The following is an 18878-nucleotide window of genomic DNA, read 5'->3' on the forward strand; positions in this document are numbered from 1 at the left end:
ATTCAGCAGCTTGATATGCCTCTTGTTGAGCAGGTCAGTGAGCCTACACCTATACCTCGTCAGCGGGCTCCACCACGCTGCAGTGGCTGTTGGACTATTGGACATACTAGAAGGAATTGTCCTAATAAATAGCTATATATTCAACTACTAGATAGTCAAGTCTAATGATGTTGGTGGTTGAAAAGCTTCAAAATAATATTAGAAGCGGCAAAAATTCGTCGCTCGGTGGTATTCGTCGCTCGGTGGTTGATTACGTTAGCATTAGATTTCATTACTCTAGATAAATCTAACCTCTAACCCCTAATATTATTATATTAGTATATATAAATATTATTAGATAGCCCCTATCTAGTAGTATAAAAGGCATATTAGATAGCTAATAGTTAGAAAGAATTAGACCTTCATTACTTTTTTACTTGTATATAAAATACTAGTGATTTCTGAACTTATGATAGTAAAGCAGTTTCTAACAATAAATAAGTTACAGTCGCAGGGACGGCCTGCTTGTGGTCAGTTGGCTGGGGCCATTGGTTTGAGGTATTTTTAAGGGGTCTGGGCTTTTTTCTTTTTTCCTTATCCGCTTCTTCGGCGTGTTTCAGAGGACTTGGATTGTGGCATCGTCAATTATCCTCAGAATAGCCAAGCAATAGGGGCTATCGACAATACATATCCAGCAAATTGATACGCCTCCTCTTGCGCAGTTTAGCAACTTTACAAACCTTGAACACATAGCCTTTGATCTCGCGTACTTACAAGGCATGCTAGGTTGATGTATGATTGATGATTAGCTATAAAATGATCTCATGTGAAGATGATCTTTCCCATTGGGAGCACCCATATGCAGAAGTATGTTTATGTCTGTGCTACGGAGTTCTTCTCATCAGCAAGAGATCATCCCATCTTTAGCCGCCAGCCTCACACTTCCTGCAGCTTAACTATCTTTGATATGTGAAGTGTTAGGGACATGGTGCATTGGCGTAATGGGTAATATTATTAAATACATCAGGGGCCCGTCCCCTATATGGGCACTGAGATGATGTCTACGTTCACAACCACAGCTTAAAAGACACGTTCAGTCCGGGAAAAAGCCCAGTTTCCCCGCCACACACGCTGCTTGAACTTGACAGCTTCTTCGAGCCATTGTTCCGCTTGTGACGACGTCAGACCGGGCTCGGCGACCACAACGAGAGTGGCTTGAACACGAACCGCTGCAAAATGCACCGACTGCTTCAGAAAATGATCCTATCTCGCGAGGTATCAGAGGATCTGGAAGCACAAGCCGACTCGATCATTTGGAAACTGACCTATAATAAGCGCTTGGAATTCATCTAATACCTGTTCGATGTCGAGTCCGAAGTCCTCGCAAATTTCCCTGGAATCGAATCATACTGCGACTACTTGGAGCATGACCCAGCTTTTGGCTCGATTTGGAGATTAATATCCTGTACGAATCACAAAGAGGTTACAGACTGTTGGGACTGGTGTCTCGCGGTGTTGCGGGTGACACAATCAGAACATCCTGAAATCAGCATACATGACATATTATGGCGCCTTAAAGAGCAGGGTGAGACGTCCAAGGAGAATCCAGGGCGAGAACAGGATAAAAGCTATCTCTATATTGTCATTTTCGGGGTCTTGTGCTGGTCAAGCCTGGTGGTACCAGCCAGGTGGATCTTCACAGATGAAGTATCACCAAATCTAACATGTCTCCTACCACATGGGCTCAAATCAATAAAAGGTTCCACAACCCACAGAATAAGCAACAGAAGTAGGCGACCAGTCCTGACCACTTTTCGGACGTTTAAGCAAGAGAACTGGGGTGACTAGTCACATGAGCGTACAGAGAGTGGATTGAGACCTCGGGAAACAGACAGCCTATATAAGAGTAGCCTCAACATCTACTCACTGCGCTACTTTGGGCACATCATAATTCAATGGGTTAATACCATCAGTGAGCATCTACAGTTCAATGCAGCTAATCGCCCGGCTGTCCCTGTTTCGCTTCCCCATATTCTGCGCCTTGCTCGCCACCTATGGAGATAATGTTTGCTCAGTAATTTGAAGGTATAATGTAAATCATGAGTGTTGCGTTAGTCTAGAGCAAGAGATTATCCTCTCCTACCGTCTTCTATTTGGATAAGATGATAAGTCCAGAAAGGTTACGTGTGAAGAAATCTGCAGGTTGAAGAACTCATGCGCGAAACAAAATGTCAACGACATGCTCTCTGATCTCTGCGAACAGAAGTACAAGTACAGCAGCTTGTGGTGGAAGACTTACGACAAAGCCTTGCTGAGCTATCCCTCTGAGATATGGCCAATTACCTATCAGACCATGGAATGGCATCTCCAGCAAAGCGACGTGTACAGCGCTCGAGATGACTTCCCAAGACCCGGACTACGGTTGATCAGGCTCCAGCAGTTCAATTCACGCCAGAGACCCAGTAAGTTGACTGATCTGTGGCGCGATAGGCGGAATCCTTTACAATGGTACACATTCTGGACTGTGCTGCTGGTTGGGGGAGTGGCGAACATCCTGGCTGCACTTCAGCTTCTGGTCGCTATTTTTGCATTGAAGTTCTAAAAAGCTGTCTACCCCAAAGGCCATCATATGCGCGTACTAGGTGAGGATCACCTAGATACTCTCCAGTCTATTCGGGGTCTCGAGCTTCAAGTCCTCGAGCGCTTAATTTCGGACTGTGCCCAATTGGATGAGAAAGCGAGGAAAATGACCGAGGAGACACGACTTGGCGGAGAATTGCTCTAGTCGTGGAATTGCAAGACTATGAGTTATCAACAGTAGCCCGATTGCCAGCGCAGTGATCTTGGAGGGACATTCTGTAATTCCAGATACGAGGCGCGACCGAGCCAGCATCGTCACCACCGTTGCTCCATGTTTTTAAAAAGAATTAACAGCATTATAAGTATCGTTCGCAGCCTGCGCTGTCGCTAAAGGGAGATTCCTCGTAGTCTGGCAATGCCCATTTTTCCATCCACTCGCATTTTAGAATGTCCTGTACAGTCAACCGCTTCTTCGGCTCAAAAGACAGCATTGACCGCAACATATTCATAACGGCAGCTTTCTCCTCTGCATCAAACCCCGGGACTCCAGCCTTCTGTCGTGGGAGTTGAATGTGCTTTTCAAAGCGGTCATCCCAAGACCTCACTTGTCGGCCTTGATTTGGTTTCCCACTTTCATCGAAATACTCGTGTCTTGCCTCCCATTTCTTCCACCACCGTCGAGGTAATTCCCCCAGAGTATCAACCTGCTCCGCTGTGATGTCGTCCGGCGTGGCAAGTATGTCCTCGAACAAGGGGCGCTGACCGAGCATTATCCACATGGAACATGCGAGAGTCTAGATGTCAGCTGGGAAGGAAAGGCCCAGTTCTGGCTCAAATCGGGCTTCAGGCGGCACAAAGGAAAGGGGGGCGTGCGAGCTACACCGATGATCTGTTGAGGGTCTGTATGCCTCCCCGAAATCACTGAGTAAGACTTTAGATTCTGACGGGGTGAATTCCTCCGAGGCTTTTCCAAGCCAGATCGGAGGGACGACGCTAGATGGAATGCTAGACTGAAGGGGTTGACCGTCAAGACGAATAACTGGCTCAGACGCGGGCGGACCGTATTTTTCGTATAGCTGCTCAATTGACAGTTGATCAAAATCGGCCGGGAGACGCAGAAGGACATTGCCGATGTGAAGATCTGATGTAGATACTGTGTTAACGTCTGGATGTGAAAATTGTAAAGTATGAAGGACTAACCTCCATGAACGACTCCTTTACTGTGAATGTAATCGACAGCCAGTACAAGTTGCACAATAAGAGAGCGAGCTGTCCTGGCCTGAAATATGCGTCGATACGATCCGTCCTTCGCACCGGAGACACTACACCTTGCTAGGGCTGTCACACAGCAAGGGTGGTTGCCATTCGGGCCGTGGAGGACGAATCTGTCTTGAATGGAGGGTATCATTGCCCTGCCTGGGTGGTCAAGTGGGGAAGAGTGGTGGAGATAATCGAGGACATCAACCTCTCGAGCGTTTGACTCTGCAGTTCCAACCTTGACTGCCACATATTTATTAGACTGGTAGTCTCGGCAGAGCCAGGTGGTTGAATAGGTTCCATAGCCTAGCTTGTGGGCTACCCGGTATCGGGATTGAAGGACATCGCCTATCATTATAGGGTGATATCCACCAGGCTGGTACTTTTCAAGTCTCTCGACTTCTTCGACAGGTACATATTCGAAGCGGAGTGGAGCAGAGTCAGCGCTAGATGAGACATTCTTGAAAGCCATGGTCGACCCGACTGCACGTCCACCAACAGAAGGTCTCCAAAAGCAAGGATAGCAGAGTGATGAGGACCGTGTCTGATAGACCTGATGTGTGAAGCTTCGTCGATGAGCCCAGAGAGAAGTTTGTGACCTGATCATGGAGGCCATTACCGGAAGATGTGAGTTCAATGAATGATTAAGCAGTGAGAGGTCCCATTTAATCCACCCACCACAAGGTCATCACTGGGAAAGGGCAGGTTTTCCTGTAGCCAGCTTGTTGCAAGTCTTTGACGTTTCAGGTGGGTGCTTGGTTTCCGATGACCTGTCGTTTTGTCTCTCACTTGGCATGTGACCTGTGTTGTGCTCCTTTTAACTGCCGCAATAACCGTGCAGGGAAGGTCACGGTTTTCCCTCACAATGCCACACAGAATCATGGTCTTTTCGCCGTCACCCCAAGTTACACCATATTATTCCATGATAACTCCTGTTTCGTGTGGGAAGCGATTCCTGGGGGTGATACTATGACTTTCAACAAAAGATAATGCATGAAAAAGTGACCAACAGTCATAGCATTTGTGAGCTGCCAATATTCAACCGAACCCCCGCAGCTGAAGATGTCCCATTCCTCAGTAGTCAGTGATAGAACTCCAGTGACTCCATGTTCAGTCGATGTTGGACGAAACAAGGGCTGCTTTTGCCAAGTCACGGTGCTTATGTCTGGCGAAGCGGACTTGGTAAGGTAGTAATGGTGCTCTAACTCATGTGCCGTGTGGACAGTCAAGCATAGATCATCCTTGGGTGACATCGCATGTCGTTCTTTACCTACACTACTGGCGTGGGGGGGAGTATGAGGTTGCAAATTGCAGATCCGGGGTAAGATGCGTCGTTGATTCGTTGTATAGATGAGATCTCGTATCCGACTGTAATCACTCCTCTAGATGAATGTTACTTGACAAATAAACGGGGGGGTCATTCTCCAACGTGCTCCGGCATATACCAACTCCCTTGACTGTCACCCAACAACCGGGCGAGAAGTGCAATAGCCAAGAGAACCCATCACAAAAACCAGCGAAATTCCCTGGCCTTCGGCCCATCCCTCAACCTCTCCGTCGGCACCTCCTGCGCCCGCAAGCGCACCCCATCCCTCCGATCCCTCCTCTTATTATCGACCCACATATAACACCCCAGCAACGCCGCCAGACACGCTCCCGTCGCTCCAAACGCCGCAACCGTGATCAGCGCCGGCATGTACTTGGGCTTATCCCGCGCCCGGAACACATTGCTGCTCACCAGCCCCATGAGATTCGCCAACGGCACACCAATACTCGTCAGCAGCACGCGGCGGCCCTCGTCCGCGACGTTGTTGTTGTACCATGTGCTCAGCAGGACGGACGGCGCGGACGTGCCCCAGGTCATCATAAAGGTGGCGAAATAGGCGACGCGGATCTGCGCCTGAACGTCGTCGATGGAGGCGTAGATGATGAAGCCCGTGAACGTGAGCAGGAACCCGAGGACGATGAACGGGCAGCGGAGCCGTGCGGCGTCGGAGCAGAAGGCCAGGAGGAGGAGCATGACTGCGCCGGTGACGTTGGGGGCGACGGTGTACAGGTTCGTTTTGACGGTCGAGTAGCCCAGGCGCTGGACGATTTGCGGGAGGAAGAGCGCGACGCCCTGGATGGGGACGCCGAGGCAGATCTCGATGCAGAGGAAGGCGTAGGTGGTGGGATGCTTGAAGATGGCGAGGGCTTCGCGGAGGCGGAACTTGTCGTTGACGACGGCGCTGGAGTCCACCTGGATGCGGTGGAAGGCGAGGGCTTTTTCGTCTTCGGAGAGGAATCTGGCTTCGGCCACGCTGCGGGGGAGGTACCAGAAGGCGAAGATGGAGAAGAGCACGGTGGCGCCGCCTTCGATGATGAAGAGGTATCGCCAGTTGGGGATGGAGGAGCCCTCGATCTGGAAGACGCCGAAGGCGATCAGGCCCGAGAAGGCGTTGGCGATATTGGATGCGGCGTAGAAGATGGCCAGCCGGCGGGCGAGCTCGCCGCGTCGGTAGAATGTGGTCAGATAGTAGATGACCAGTGGGAAGAAGGGGGCTTCGCACATGCCTAGGAACCAGCGAAGAGCAAAAATGCCGCCAAAGTTCTTGGTTGATGCCGAGAGCAGGGTGAAGGAGCCAAAGCAGAACATGAGGATGGGCAGCACGCGGGCTGGACTGTAGCGTTTCCCGAGCATCGCACCGGGAGGTGCGAAAATCACATACGGGATGAAGAAGATGGACAGCAACAGGTTGTATTCATTGGATTTGAAGTTGAGATCTACAGCCATTAGTTTGATCTCTGATGGGAGACGTGGACTTACCCTTGCTCATTCCATCTGTCTCGGCGTTTCCCAGGTTTCCCTTGTCCAGCGCGTTGAAGAGATCTTGATCATCAATATCACGATTTTGCCTTGAAACGGGCGTAGAACTCACACATCACGGCGAGAACAGGAAGTAATCGCAGGTCAAGCCGGCGACAGAGAGCCCGTTCGGCCTTGTGATCGACTACTCGCACAACATCCTCCACCACGCCGGGCGCAGAGCCATAATTCTTCAGGTTGTCGCCGCTCTCGTGGATAGACTCATTTCCGGTGGAATTTTTTGTGTCGTCTCGAGTTGTGTCGGACACTATATTCGACGCCATGATCCTGTTGATGGTGACGAAGTTCAAGACGGATGCTGGAAGATATACACCACTCGACGCAAGGGATACACTAACTCTTTCGGATGGTTGTCGATCAAGGAAATTCCCATGCAAGGGCAGTCAGACATATATCAAGCACGATTGAACCATCTCCTTATCATCGTGCTTGGCCAAAGGCAGAGTATCATCAGCACGGCGATGTTGAGATAAGCAGGTAGCATGGTGACACGGATTCTTGAAAGTGTAACCCCCACGCTATCTTCTCCGCATTATTCTCTTGAGAAGTGATCATCATTCGTTGAATAGCACACGGAAGAGGGGAAGATGGATGGTTGGACGAAAGCGGCGATCCTTGATAGATGAGGTTGCATCCGTGAGGAGAAGTAGACACTAGATACCCAGCACGCGGTAGCAGTGGCTTTGTCTTATCTATAATATCTATCAGTGCGTCCTATCTTAGCAGGTAGATATACGTTTACTATGAGTTGAATCCAATTATGTGCTGTGTATAGTCCTGCGCTGCACGGACAACTCTTCTCGGTGGAAATAAGATAAACCAGTAATCAAGTCCACATATCGGTAATTGTTAACCATAGACCAGGGCAGAAATACTCGGACTGTGTCTGCACAAATATTGGTCTAGTCAAGCAGCATGGTTGCCTCTTTAATAACTGCCACCAAGATTCTCTGACTAAACTCTCAAATAACAGCGAGCGATATATGCTATCACGCCTCTCTCCTCCTCTTGGCCTCACTCTGAATCCACTCCTCGGCTCTGCCCTTCCACTTATCCTCCCATCGCGACAACGCAGGCCGATCCTCAACCACATCGTCACTCCCCCACTGCATCCTCGCCTGATCCAGAGCCCTATCCGTCTCATTGTCCGGGCAGACTATGTAGAACGACCCCTTCTCCATTCCTTTGACCAGCTCCTCCGCTACCTGACTGGGAAACCACGCCCCTTCCATCTTCTTGACGTTAGCCTCGTCCGTAGGCCCAACATTCCCCATGAGACCAGTCCATGTCCACCCGGGAATCAGCAAGTGCACCGAGATATGAGCAGTAGCTGGATCCGACCGCAGATCATGCGCCAGATGCTCAGACAGATTCTTGATGGCCGCCTTGGAGGCGTTGTAGGCGGGGTTGGCTGCTCCCGGGGGGTTAGTGATGCCTTGCTTGGAGCCGGTGATGACGATAGATTTGGGAGTCGACGATGAGGTAGTCAGCAGGGGAAGCAGACTTTCGAGTCCGTTCAGAGGCCCAAAGACGTTTGTGTCGAATGTCTATTTGACTATCAGCTACAGCATCATTGGAGATGGGATGGAGCCAACCTTCTTCCAGTATTCGGCGTCAGCCCATGGTTTCAGCCGTCCTTCCAGCTCACTCTGCGCTTTGTATGATTTGCCTGCATTGAGAACGACAAGATCGAGTTCGTTGAATGTCGAGCGGATCTGCTCTGTGACGTCCTTCCAGGAGTCCCGGTTCCCAACATCAATGGTGTAGACCTCTGTTTTCACAGAGGAGTCGAGCGCAGACAACTCGTTCTTGGCTTTTTCCAGATTGGCCGTGTCGATATCGAGGAGCGCCAGGTGCATTCCTTTGGTGCGGCATAGTCTGGCGATGGCGAAGCCGACGCCGGATGCTGCGCCGGTGATAAGGGCAGATTTCTGCGGTTGGAATATGGTAGCCATTGTGTTGCTGTTGATGGGATTTTGAGAAAAATCAGGGAGGGCAAAAGATGGCTGATATTTGATTCATCTTGGACCCCGCATCGTCAGCAGCGGAAATAGCGGAGTTAGCCCTTGTACCCGTGGAAAGACGATCATCTGTGAGGACCTATGAGTGTATAATGAATCCGTTTGAGGGACACGCTCAACGAGTCAAGACCCAAAGATGAGCCTAACTTGACACCAATCTCCCCAGCAATGAGCTTCAATGATTCAGTTAGTACGGAGTATATTACCCCGGGATCAACGGCTGAATTGAATTGCAAATGCGGGGAATAGATACATAGCGAGGCATCTTCTCATCGATCCTTCAGGTAGATTGCTCAAAGCCAGCCCTCTGCAGATCGACGCCATTTACCCGTTTAGCCTGTAGAAAAATCCGGGGAAATGGAGTATTCCTTGAGCATGAGTCTATTTAACATGCGATCTCCTCGATACGAGCCTATCCTTGTCGTACGCGAGAGCTAGGTTGAAGTTGGCCAGAATCCGAAGCTCAACATGGCCACATTTCTTTCTCGTGTAGTTCCCGCTCTTCTTCTGCTTCTCCAACTCGACAATGTCTGGTCGCTTCCTCTAGACTCATCGCTTACTCACAGAGACGCGGCTTCAAGCCGTGGATCTCACTGGGTGGATATCTGGACAACCATGCCCCAACTGGTCGAGCCCTACAATCTGCCTCCCCCTCCATACGTAAGTCTCTCTCAGCATGCAAGACCTCATCTCATGAAGATAGAACTCTTCAACCTCCGTCTTCAACAATTCCACCATCCGCCAGACGATCCATGTCACGCTTGATGCAGACAGCATCCGTCTGCGGCTCTCAAATGCCTTTGGGGTGAACGATCTGGCAATCAGCAGCGTCGCCATTGGCCTTCCAGTCGACCAAAAGACGGGAACGAGTGCCCTGCAACCGAGATCAAGCAGGAAAGTCCTCTTCAGCGGGAACGAAGATATCACCATTCCGAACGGAGCGCTGGCTGTGTCAGATCCAATCTATTTCCCTGTCAAGGCGCAGTCGACTCTCCTGATTGATATCTACCTCGCTCATGGGCAGCAGGGCAATGCCATCACCGGACATCCGGGAAGCAGAACGACATCCTGGCTGTCCTTTGGGAACTGGGTTGGGGCGAAAAACCTGACCGATCCGTCGGTGATGAGCGTGGATCACTGGTAGGCTCACTTGCAGATACTACGAGACCCAAACTAACGCAGTGGCAGGTACTTCCTCAGCGCCGTCGAAGCGTCCCTGCCGTCCTCCGCGCGCAGCTTCGCCATCATCGGCGACAGCATCACCGACGGCAGGGGCAGCGACACCAACGGCAACAATCGGTACGGTCCCTGCACCATACCCCGTAATACACTAGCTAATGATCCGCCAGATGGCCCGATCTCCTCCTCGCCCGAATGCAAAACCACAAGGCCACCTCCTCCATCGCCCTCCTCAACCAAGCCGCCGGCGGCAACCGCATCCTCGCCGACGGGCTGGGCCCCAACGTGCTCAGCCGCCTCGACCGCGACGTGCTTGCGCACTCGGGCGTGCGCTACGCCATGATCTTCGAGGGCGTCAATGACATCGGCGTGGCGGGCACGGATCCCGCCGAGCAGAGGCTCGTCGGGGATAGACTGCTCGTTGCGTTTGCGCAGATCGCGGCGCGGGTCCATGCGGCCGGCATCCCGGTCTTCGGGGCGACGATTACGCCGTTCGGGACGCCGGCGACGTCGAACTACACGCAGCCGTACTCGAGTGGCGAGCGCGAGAGGACGAGGCAGAGGGTGAATGAGTTTATTCGGACGAGTGGGGTTTTCGATGCGGTGCTGGATTTCGATGCGGTGCTGAGGGATCCGAAGGCGCAGGGGCAGTTGGCGGAGGAGTATGATTCGGGGGACCACTTGCATCCGAATGTGAAGGGGTATCAGGCTCTGGCGGATCGTTTTCCGTTGGAGGTTTTTGATAGGTTTAGGGGTTATTGATAGTGTGCTTGGTTGATTGACAGATTATTGGGAAATAGATATGTATGTAGGCATCTTGGAATCGTGATACTCTAAGGTACAAAGACAGATCCTTTGCAGTGGCTATCCCATCCCTGAGGGGAAGTAAATACTGGAGCGACGCTGTTATTCAGTGCCAGGTTGATCAGGGTATTGGCTGAATATGCCGTTAGATCCGTGCATTGTCCATCGTGGCATCGACTCACCATGAGGATCATATTCAGGCCATCCATACTTCCGCAATCCATTGTGAGGATCCTTGGCAAAGGCAACCCATGCATCTAGCAGATGTTAGTCTCAGAGCCCGAATCTGGCATCCCCTACCTTGAATATATTTGCTGGCTTCCACCTCCTGGGGAGTAGAAGGAATACTCAGCGGGGACATGTTATAGGTCCCAAACACGATAGGTACTTCGCCTAGCCTTTGTCAGATATGACGCTTACTTTGGGGAGATACCCACTTGAATGGTATGCCCCAAGCCACGACACCGGACTCAGATTGCTCCAATTGCCGTGGTATAGATACCTCCATGTCGGAATCCCTTGGGCAACTTTGAGTCTGCGGTCATTAGCTCAACCCGAAAAAGTTCGGGAGACGTACAAAGCAGAGTGATGAACAGGACAGTTAAACGTCGTCTGTGTTGAGGCCAGCATCGCCGTCTCATTGATCGACGCCGAGCTAAGCTGGAAGAACGCCGCGCCCTCGCGCGCATTGTCGCCGATGAGAGCAGGCTGAAACATGTCAGGCAATTCCGAAAGAGAGATCGAGGAACATACCACCCGCGCGCATTTGCCCTGTTTAGCCCGCGCTGGGTAATCCGCGAAAACGGTGACGTTGTCCTGCACCGGGGCGAAGTTGTACGAGCCCGAGGATACCTCATCGAGGATACGCCGGAATGGAATCCCCTGCATGCAGCGCAGCGTTCCCCTGCCAGATCCGCAGCCCAGGGCGGTTGATAGCTTATCCCAGTTCTGGTGGGTGTAGTCGGCGCTGGTGATGATGTCTGCCGCGCCGGATTCGATGGCGACAGCGTGGACGAGTGGATTGTCTGGATGCTACCCTGCGGATTAGATCTGCAGCCAGAAGTGTTGAGAAGACTCACCGCGTATGTATACATGTCCACCGAAGCCGCACCGGCCGACTGGCCGAACAGCATGATTCGAGAGGGATCGCCACCGAATTTTTCGATGTTCTCGTGGACCCATTGAACTGCCAGTCTCTGTTCTTGTCAGCTGTGCTCGGAAGAAACGAATAAAGGAGCAAACCTGATCCAGAAGGCCGACATTCTGCTGACTCCAGGGCAGATCGGGAGAGTTGGGATACCCGAATACCGTCACGCGGTAGCTATACCAATGAGTCCGCTGCAACTTGGTTAGGATACAGGCATAACCTACTTGAACGTCACAACAATGATATCCTCATTATCCTGAACCAGATTGTTCCCATCGTAGAACGTAAGCGCCGTACCCCCCTGCACAAAACCCCCTCCGTAGATATACATCATCACCGCCTTCTTACCCTTGGCTTTCTTGTGCTTGGCCGCAGGCGCCCAAACATTGATGGACAGGCAGTCCTCGGACATGTCTGCCGTGTTCCATGGGTTGTACGGCAGCACGGTCCAGATCGACTCATTCGAGAATGAAAACTGCCCGGGACACGGTGGGCCAAACGACGATGCGTCAAACGCACCACGCATCCTGGTCTTGCGCACGGCGGGTGCGAATCGGCGCTCGCCAACTGGTGGTTCGGCATAGGGGATACCCAGGAAGGTCCGCACTGTCTCGGCGGAGTTGTTGTAGAAGCCGTGGACGATACCGCTGGTTGTTTCTACTTGGAGCTCCAAAATTGAGGCCGCAGCCAACGCGGCAGATCCTAGGAGGCAGAAGGCAAGTATTTTGAGCTTCATCGCGAGTTTGCAGGTATTGGTTACAGAAGCTTGCGGTAGAGTGAGAAGGAAGAGACTATCGTCATCGTCGGTTATATTACTTTCAATTCCTGCCTCTGCGGGGAATATTGTGGAGAAATGAATACCCCACATTCTCAGGAAGGAATCGAGGATACATTAGTCTATCTTATTGATGGAGTATTGCGGGTGCTGAATGGAAGTGAAGCATCTCACTCCGTTCCCGAAGAGGAAATAATCAGCAGCCGGAGAGGTTCCAGCTCAACGACTTTAGGCTGATATCAATTGGCGGGGTTCCTTGATGGATATAGTTGGAAGCTGGACTCATCAGAATAACAGTAGGTTCGCAAAAGACCTATTCAAAAGGAAGGCCAATTATTCCCCTAAACCTGTCAAAATCAGCATGCTTCCTCTCGTATCTGTACCAGAACTTGGAAAGACTACACCGTGGGATTGAGAGACAATGATATGTAAAAGGAAAGGTACAGAGGCATTTGCATTGTATGCGGATTGATATACAGCTACCATACAAGCTGCTGGGTAAGAAGGGATTGCCAAACCAGCCCTTTATTTACATCTGGCATGCCACTAGCGAAGGTCTAGCTAACCAAAATACATCAGCTATTGTACAAGACAGCCTCACTACAGCCGTCTCCCTCGCTTAGCAATCCCCCTCTTCTTCATCGCATTTCCCTCTTGCAATGCCATCGTCCTCCCAGGCCCAAAATCCGCCTTCCCGCCCAACGTCCCAAACTCATCGCCGATATAGTTGCTGGGCTTGACACCAGCCGCAAATGTCTTGTTCCAGCCGTCCAGAATGCCCTCGACAACCTTAATTCCGGCATTGTAGATATTCTGCACCGCGGGCTCAAACGCGCCCTGGTCCGCATACAGCAGATTCTCGATCGCCGACTCACCGGGATGCGGCCTGTCAAAGTCGGACGCCGTCCGCATGACGATAATCCGGGAGAAATCCGTGCGGTTGTGCGACGCAGCGCGCAGTAGCGCCTCGAGCGTCGCGTTGTCCTCCTGCGCGGTGGTGCAGTATACGCCCGTCCCATTCGTGAGAACCTCAATGGTATTGTCGAAGACGTCGTCGAGGATCGTCCCGCTGAAGTAGACGTCGCTCGTGGAGACATCGCACTCCACGATCGAGGGGCCCTGGGTGCCGGCTGTGTAGATACCATTTTCCGTCGCGTACTTGGCGCGGTAGGTCTTTGCCGTCTCGGAGTCGGCCAGCTGCGCCGTGCGGGCGAAGGAGGCGGCCAGCGAGCGCAGCTCGGCGTTGACTTCGAAGACTTCGGTGCCGTAGATGCTGCCCGGATACTGGCCGGGTGCGTAGGCGCCCTGGGGGATGTAGGGGGAGGTATAGTTCGGTCCGAGGTCGCGGATATCGATCTCGTACTGCAGGGCGACCTGCACGGCGTACCGGGCGAAGGTGACGCCGCCAATGGTGGCGATCTTGGGGTTAACGCCGGCGATGCCTGCGATCAGGAAGTAGGTGTGTGTGAGGTCGAAGAGCGGGGAGAAGGCGACAGCGGAGACGGTGACGGCTGCGTTGATCTCGCCTTCGCCGGTGATGAGCTGGCAGATGCTGTAGTCGGCGGTGCAGTAGACGTCGGGATAGATGGGCGAGGCACCAGGCACCGTGATGTTGTGCGCGAAGAGATCAAACTCGGGGATGTTCCACCAGACGGCGGCTTCGGGTTTGAACTGTGGCATGTGAGTGGCCATCGTCCGCACAACTCGGATAGACATACCATGGAGACGATGAAGACCTTGGGCGCAATCTTGTGAGCAGAATGCCGGTGCTCCTTTGCAGCCTGGGCTACTGGCGCTGGTTTAGGGACTGCCGAGGCCAGCACGCTGCCAGTGAGCAGCAGTCCCGTTGCAATTGACTTGACCAGATGCATTTTGAAGCCGTCTACCGTGGATCCTCGTCTTCACTCTTCGTACTGCACTGAGGAACCAACCGGTCACGGCATTCAGCGCAGTTATATAGCTGCAAATTCTGCAGTGGAAATTGCGCGATATGGGGCTTGCCGGAGTATGGCCTACGGGCTATCATTCTTGGACCAGCACAGTGGATCCGATTCCACTATCGCGACTTTCTAGGAGATCGGCAGTGATAACGGATTCCATTTGTCAACAAGTCAATTAGTGCCTTTCCTCTCGTTCTTTTGGTCGGATCGTCGGCGATATCACCCTCTAGATACAGCCCTTATCAAGGTATCAGTCCAGTTCTCGATTGGCTTTTGCGAAGAGTGGAGAATACACGGCACTCGCCGGTATGCGTCATGATTGAAGAGGGAAGAAGCAAAGATAACTAGATAGGAGATTAAATATAGTGTGGATCAACCCATATCTAATCCACAACCAGTCTAGTCTCAACGCCTTCCTTGAGTGTCTGGAGCTCCTGAAGGGCCTGAGATGGGCGCGGGAATCTCCTCACGACGGTGCCAGAAGTAAGGTGCATACCACTTCCCAGTCCTCTGCCTAGCTATCGCCAGGGGACTGTTAATAGCTTGACTTGGGCTATCTACTCTCATTGGGTGTTTAAATGCTGTCTTTCTTTCCCCCACTGCTTCTTTAGGTATAATTGTTCTGTGTTACGTCTATACAACAACCGCTAGCCAGTCAACCCGCTCCATATGTCTCAACCTAGCTCTGGAAGATATCCTCCTGACCACACTACTTTGAGCCGGTATGAACTGAAAATCTTGTCCTTTTTTGGTGCCTCGCCCGGAGCTGGTAGATGGTTCCGCTATATTTCTTAGCCCTTGTGGTTCAGGATCCTCTAAGGATTTGTGGCGGTGGGAGCCCTGTGTCTTGCGGCAGTAGCACGCCCGCTCTAAATGCCGCTTCAATGTGTGATGATAGTATTCATTTGGGAAACATGCTGAGCGAACTGTGGACATTGCGCCATAACAGTGGAGTTCTGGACGCGCCGAAGGACATGCAGCCTTGCCTCTAACTGGACTAAAGTGGCTGCATTATCCTGTATTTGATTTCTAACACACAATCCAGGATCAGCAGCCTGTCTCTCGACTCTTGAGTGTTTGAGCCTCGAAAGGCGCGTGAATTCCATTGGTAATGGTGGCTTCAAAGTTCGCTTCTGGGCCCTTCTGCAATTTCCGTCGGTCCTTTCAGCCTTGAGGCGCCAAAAACCCCGGGTGTAGCGTATGCAAAGACGCGCTAGTACATTCTGATCGATAACGTAGACCGCGTAGGGCTAGCCTGAGACTTGCGTACTCCGTAGGGTGTGTTTCATTTCTCAAAGAGAACTGGGCAGTTGATCAACCCCCAAGTTTGAGAAACGGATGATCCATCAGTTCGCGAGCTGTTTTCCTCTTCTCCGGGAGCCAGTTGAGCATTTGTCGAACAAAAGATAAGAATGCCTCTCGATCCTCCTCTTCGAGGAATGGGGTCGTGTCCTCTAAGCCTCGGGACGGGATCAATTCATTATGGCGGAATTCATCTACAACAGTCGGTATGTCAGGTATTGACGTATGAAATAATTGGTCAACCCACCTTCCGCGTTAAAAAAAGGGCCATCGAAGAATTCTTGAGCATTATTGCAGAGTTTGCCAGTGTCGTTTGTGACCGGCTGAGGCCAGTTGTGCTCTGACATGGTCTTTGATTTCGCGAGCAATACCCTGGGAGGCGGGCCGAGTAGGGCAATCATTTCCGCGAGGTGCGACTTTGCATCGTATTGGCCGTTTGCATCATGTACCTGCTGGAACAACTCCTTGCTCCCAAGGATATTCCACAACTTGCCGAACAGGATTGTTAGCATTTAGCCCAAGCCAGCGATTGTAACCACATTGACCTTAACAAAACAGTCGCAGGGGTCTTACCAACACACCAAAATTCCAAATATCTGCCTTAAAATCCCAACCGCAGCCAAGGATTACCTCTGGAGCACGGTAAAAGTCTGGTTGGATAGGATAGATGCCAAGTTGCTCTCCTACCATTCCGCCTCGAGTAGACGGCTTGTCGAGTCTTGCTGCGAGCCCGAAATCGGCTATTTTGGGAACCATATTCTTGATTTCTCTCCCGTCAAGAGCGCCGAAATCATTATGGCAGCGGTAGATAGTCCGACCACTCTCGCCATCAACCTTGTATTGCATTTGTTGTTGTCGTTTTATGAAGTTGGTAAGAATGTTTTCGTTTTCAAAGCTCATGAGGATGTTCCCTAGCTTTAGATCTGAAAGGTAGGTTAGGTATTTATATTTCAGGCACAGGAGTATTGCGAAAAGCACTCACCGCTGTGAACAACTTTGCATTCTGAGTGAAGATAATCAAGACCAGCAAGGAGGAAGTAGATATAGGCCTTCGCAATGGGCAAGGGAATTTCGCGATCAACAAAACGCCTCTGTAAAATCCAGAGAGGCTCTCTCACCGGTTCATACACGAGGCACACGTGCTTCCTTTCCGGACTAGTTACTTCGAAGTCATCGAGGCACGTCCGTAGAATCACGCGGCCACGGTGCTCTGGATTTTGCTGTGTGATATGGCTTTCAATCTCCTTCTCGTGCCGAGCATCATCGGCATTGTTACTGTTGATTATTTTGAGGACCACTGTCCGTTCAGATTGCCATTTGAGTCTTAATTGGAGGGCCAGGGTTAGTTTCTCTGTAGTTAACATGAAGCGGACGTGGGTAGGCACCTTGAAATGTCTCGGGCGAGCCATACGGTAGATTGTGATCCCCAGCCGATTTTGACAAGTAGTTGAAATTTCTTGGCCAGTACTTCCCCAGGCTTTGCTGGGTAGAAAGTCGCCGAATTTTAGCCTGGACAAAGCTCCTCGTCGACAAGTTCCTGTTGAGGAATTGGAGGCTCCGAGTTGGGCGGTAACTGCCAGAGCGACTTCTTGGCAAAGGAGAACACAGTACGTCGCGATGTCAAGGTCAACCACCGAAGAGGTGACATTAGGCCATCAATCTAGAGATGATCAAGTGCCAGGGTTGCAGGAAAGCTACAGGAAAGCTGAGCTTGAAGTTCCCTAAACAGCCCGAGAGGCTTGGTGATCTATGACTAAGCACAACTAGCGTGCTCCACTGCGGAATGAATGCTGCTCCTATCCATCTATCACTAATTACTAGGTGGGTTACAACATCTAACTCTAGTTGCAATTAGAACAGTGTAATGGCGCCAGTACATGTGGTCCAACTGTAGAAAGCTCTGGATCTATGGGTGTAGATTCTTGAGGTTCATAGACCTTAAGTATATATATTAAAATACAGCAGATAAATTTACAAGTTAAATTATCTAATATTCCTAGTCTAAGTATTTCTTACTAATAAGGCTCACCTACTATAACAAGAATGGCAATGGCCTTAGTGGCTGTAGTTTTTTGCTCAGTAGGCTAGTCAACAAGATATCCAGATAGGAACTTATCTCAAAGCTCTTCTTGTGTTCTGGAAAAATGCTTAACCTATCTTAGCTCCCAGACTGAGGTATCCCAATTCCTGTGAGAGAACGACTTATTTTCGTCATCTTGCATTCTTCCTTGGCTTGGGGTCCACTGTCTGAAAGTTCAATGAGAAGGAGTAGATGGGCAGGTTTTCCTTTCTTTCACGATTGATAGCTGTCAATAGTGACTTCTGACTTCTCCGGCCATGAATATCCAGGATATTCTCCTGTTGCAACCATACTCACAGCACTACCTCTCTCTGTCTCTCTTCCTCATAGAACGAATAATTCATGGCTCAAAGCATCGCTGGACGACTTTATTTAGGAGCTGGGCATGAGAAATCAAAGGCAGAATATCTCCTACTCTTAGCTCTCCTTCATTTCATACGGCTGTAGTTATAATATGGCCATGACTAGACTTTGCAGTGTTTTACAAGTATTGAGCTACTATAGGTACGGGATTGTTCAACTATTATACCACTCACCACTATGACTATGGATATGAAACACTAGACTAAGGAGTACATGGTCCGGACCCCTTTTAGTCTAGCGGTATGGATTTAAATAGGAGCAAAATCCCATGTGGATGCCTCTTTAAGTCCCTTGTGATTTCTCAAATACACAAGCCTTGGATCTTGATAATTCATTGATATCATATCTTCAATTGATGTGAAGAATATTCAGAACAGGATCTGGCCTACTTAAGATGCTATCTCACATGATCCAATGCACTAAGAGATCTCTTCAACTTCCTCAGAGACACCTCTACCTCCACCTCACTTCTTCATCACGATCGCTAGTACCTCGACCGATTCAAGCATTATGCTATAATCTTCCATCGCAAGCAAGGGCCCACTGCATCTACGGAGAGAGGAGGGTAGCTATTGCCCCCGGACA

General features: G+C 50.8%; 7 protein-coding genes across 7 annotated transcripts; 1 reads left to right on the forward strand and 6 right to left on the reverse strand.

Annotated features, from left to right (window-relative positions):
* Positions 1 to 2915: 2915 nt before the first annotated feature.
* Positions 2916 to 3338, reverse strand: CDV56_100629 (uncharacterized protein; the record flags this gene model as incomplete). Its single annotated transcript, XM_026754248.1, has 1 exon — positions 2916 to 3338. One exon carries the CDS (start codon positions 3336 to 3338, stop codon positions 2916 to 2918), a length of 423 nt encoding a protein of 140 aa, XP_026610742.1.
* A 1982-nt stretch (positions 3339 to 5320) lies between these two features.
* CDV56_101014 (putative MFS transporter) lies at positions 5321 to 6945 on the reverse strand (the record flags this gene model as incomplete). The annotated part of the gene is made up of 3 exons (XM_026754633.1): positions 5321 to 6579; positions 6623 to 6685; positions 6735 to 6945. 3 exons carry the CDS (start codon positions 6943 to 6945, stop codon positions 5321 to 5323), a joined length of 1533 nt encoding a protein of 510 aa, XP_026610743.1.
* A 726-nt stretch (positions 6946 to 7671) lies between these two features.
* On the reverse strand, positions 7672 to 8637 carry CDV56_101374 (SDR family NAD(P)-dependent oxidoreductase; the record flags this gene model as incomplete). Its single annotated transcript, XM_026754993.1, has 2 exons — positions 7672 to 8229; positions 8278 to 8637. 2 exons carry the CDS (start codon positions 8635 to 8637, stop codon positions 7672 to 7674), a joined length of 918 nt encoding a protein of 305 aa, XP_026610744.1.
* Positions 8638 to 9171: 534 nt separating this feature from the next.
* On the forward strand, positions 9172 to 10644 carry CDV56_101588 (SGNH/GDSL hydrolase family protein; the record flags this gene model as incomplete). Its single annotated transcript, XM_026755207.1, has 4 exons — positions 9172 to 9363; positions 9407 to 9843; positions 9892 to 10002; positions 10053 to 10644. 4 exons carry the CDS (start codon positions 9172 to 9174, stop codon positions 10642 to 10644), a joined length of 1332 nt encoding a protein of 443 aa, XP_026610745.1.
* Positions 10645 to 10715: 71 nt separating this feature from the next.
* CDV56_101793 (uncharacterized protein) lies at positions 10716 to 12569 on the reverse strand (the record flags this gene model as incomplete). The annotated part of the gene is made up of 9 exons (XM_026755412.1): positions 10716 to 10819; positions 10869 to 10943; positions 10987 to 11079; positions 11124 to 11221; positions 11264 to 11394; positions 11440 to 11718; positions 11766 to 11882; positions 11929 to 12007; positions 12058 to 12569. 9 exons carry the CDS (start codon positions 12567 to 12569, stop codon positions 10716 to 10718), a joined length of 1488 nt encoding a protein of 495 aa, XP_026610746.1.
* A 639-nt stretch (positions 12570 to 13208) lies between these two features.
* CDV56_102152 (purine-nucleoside phosphorylase) lies at positions 13209 to 14479 on the reverse strand (the record flags this gene model as incomplete). The annotated part of the gene is made up of 2 exons (XM_026755771.1): positions 13209 to 14279; positions 14327 to 14479. The coding sequence occupies 2 exons, from the start codon at positions 14477 to 14479 to the stop codon at positions 13209 to 13211; spliced, it is 1224 nt and encodes a 407-aa protein (XP_026610747.1).
* A 1383-nt stretch (positions 14480 to 15862) lies between these two features.
* On the reverse strand, positions 15863 to 17259 carry CDV56_102493 (uncharacterized protein; the record flags this gene model as incomplete). The annotated part of the gene is made up of 4 exons (XM_026756112.1): positions 15863 to 16044; positions 16098 to 16338; positions 16424 to 16773; positions 16833 to 17259. 4 exons carry the CDS (start codon positions 17257 to 17259, stop codon positions 15863 to 15865), a joined length of 1200 nt encoding a protein of 399 aa, XP_026610748.1.
* Positions 17260 to 18878: the final 1619 nt, after the last annotated feature.

This window comes from Aspergillus thermomutatus (assembly GCF_002237265.1).
Source record: "Aspergillus thermomutatus strain HMR AF 39 chromosome Unknown NODE_281, whole genome shotgun sequence".
Classification (NCBI taxonomy): Eukaryota; Fungi; Ascomycota; class Eurotiomycetes; order Eurotiales; family Aspergillaceae; genus Aspergillus; species Aspergillus thermomutatus.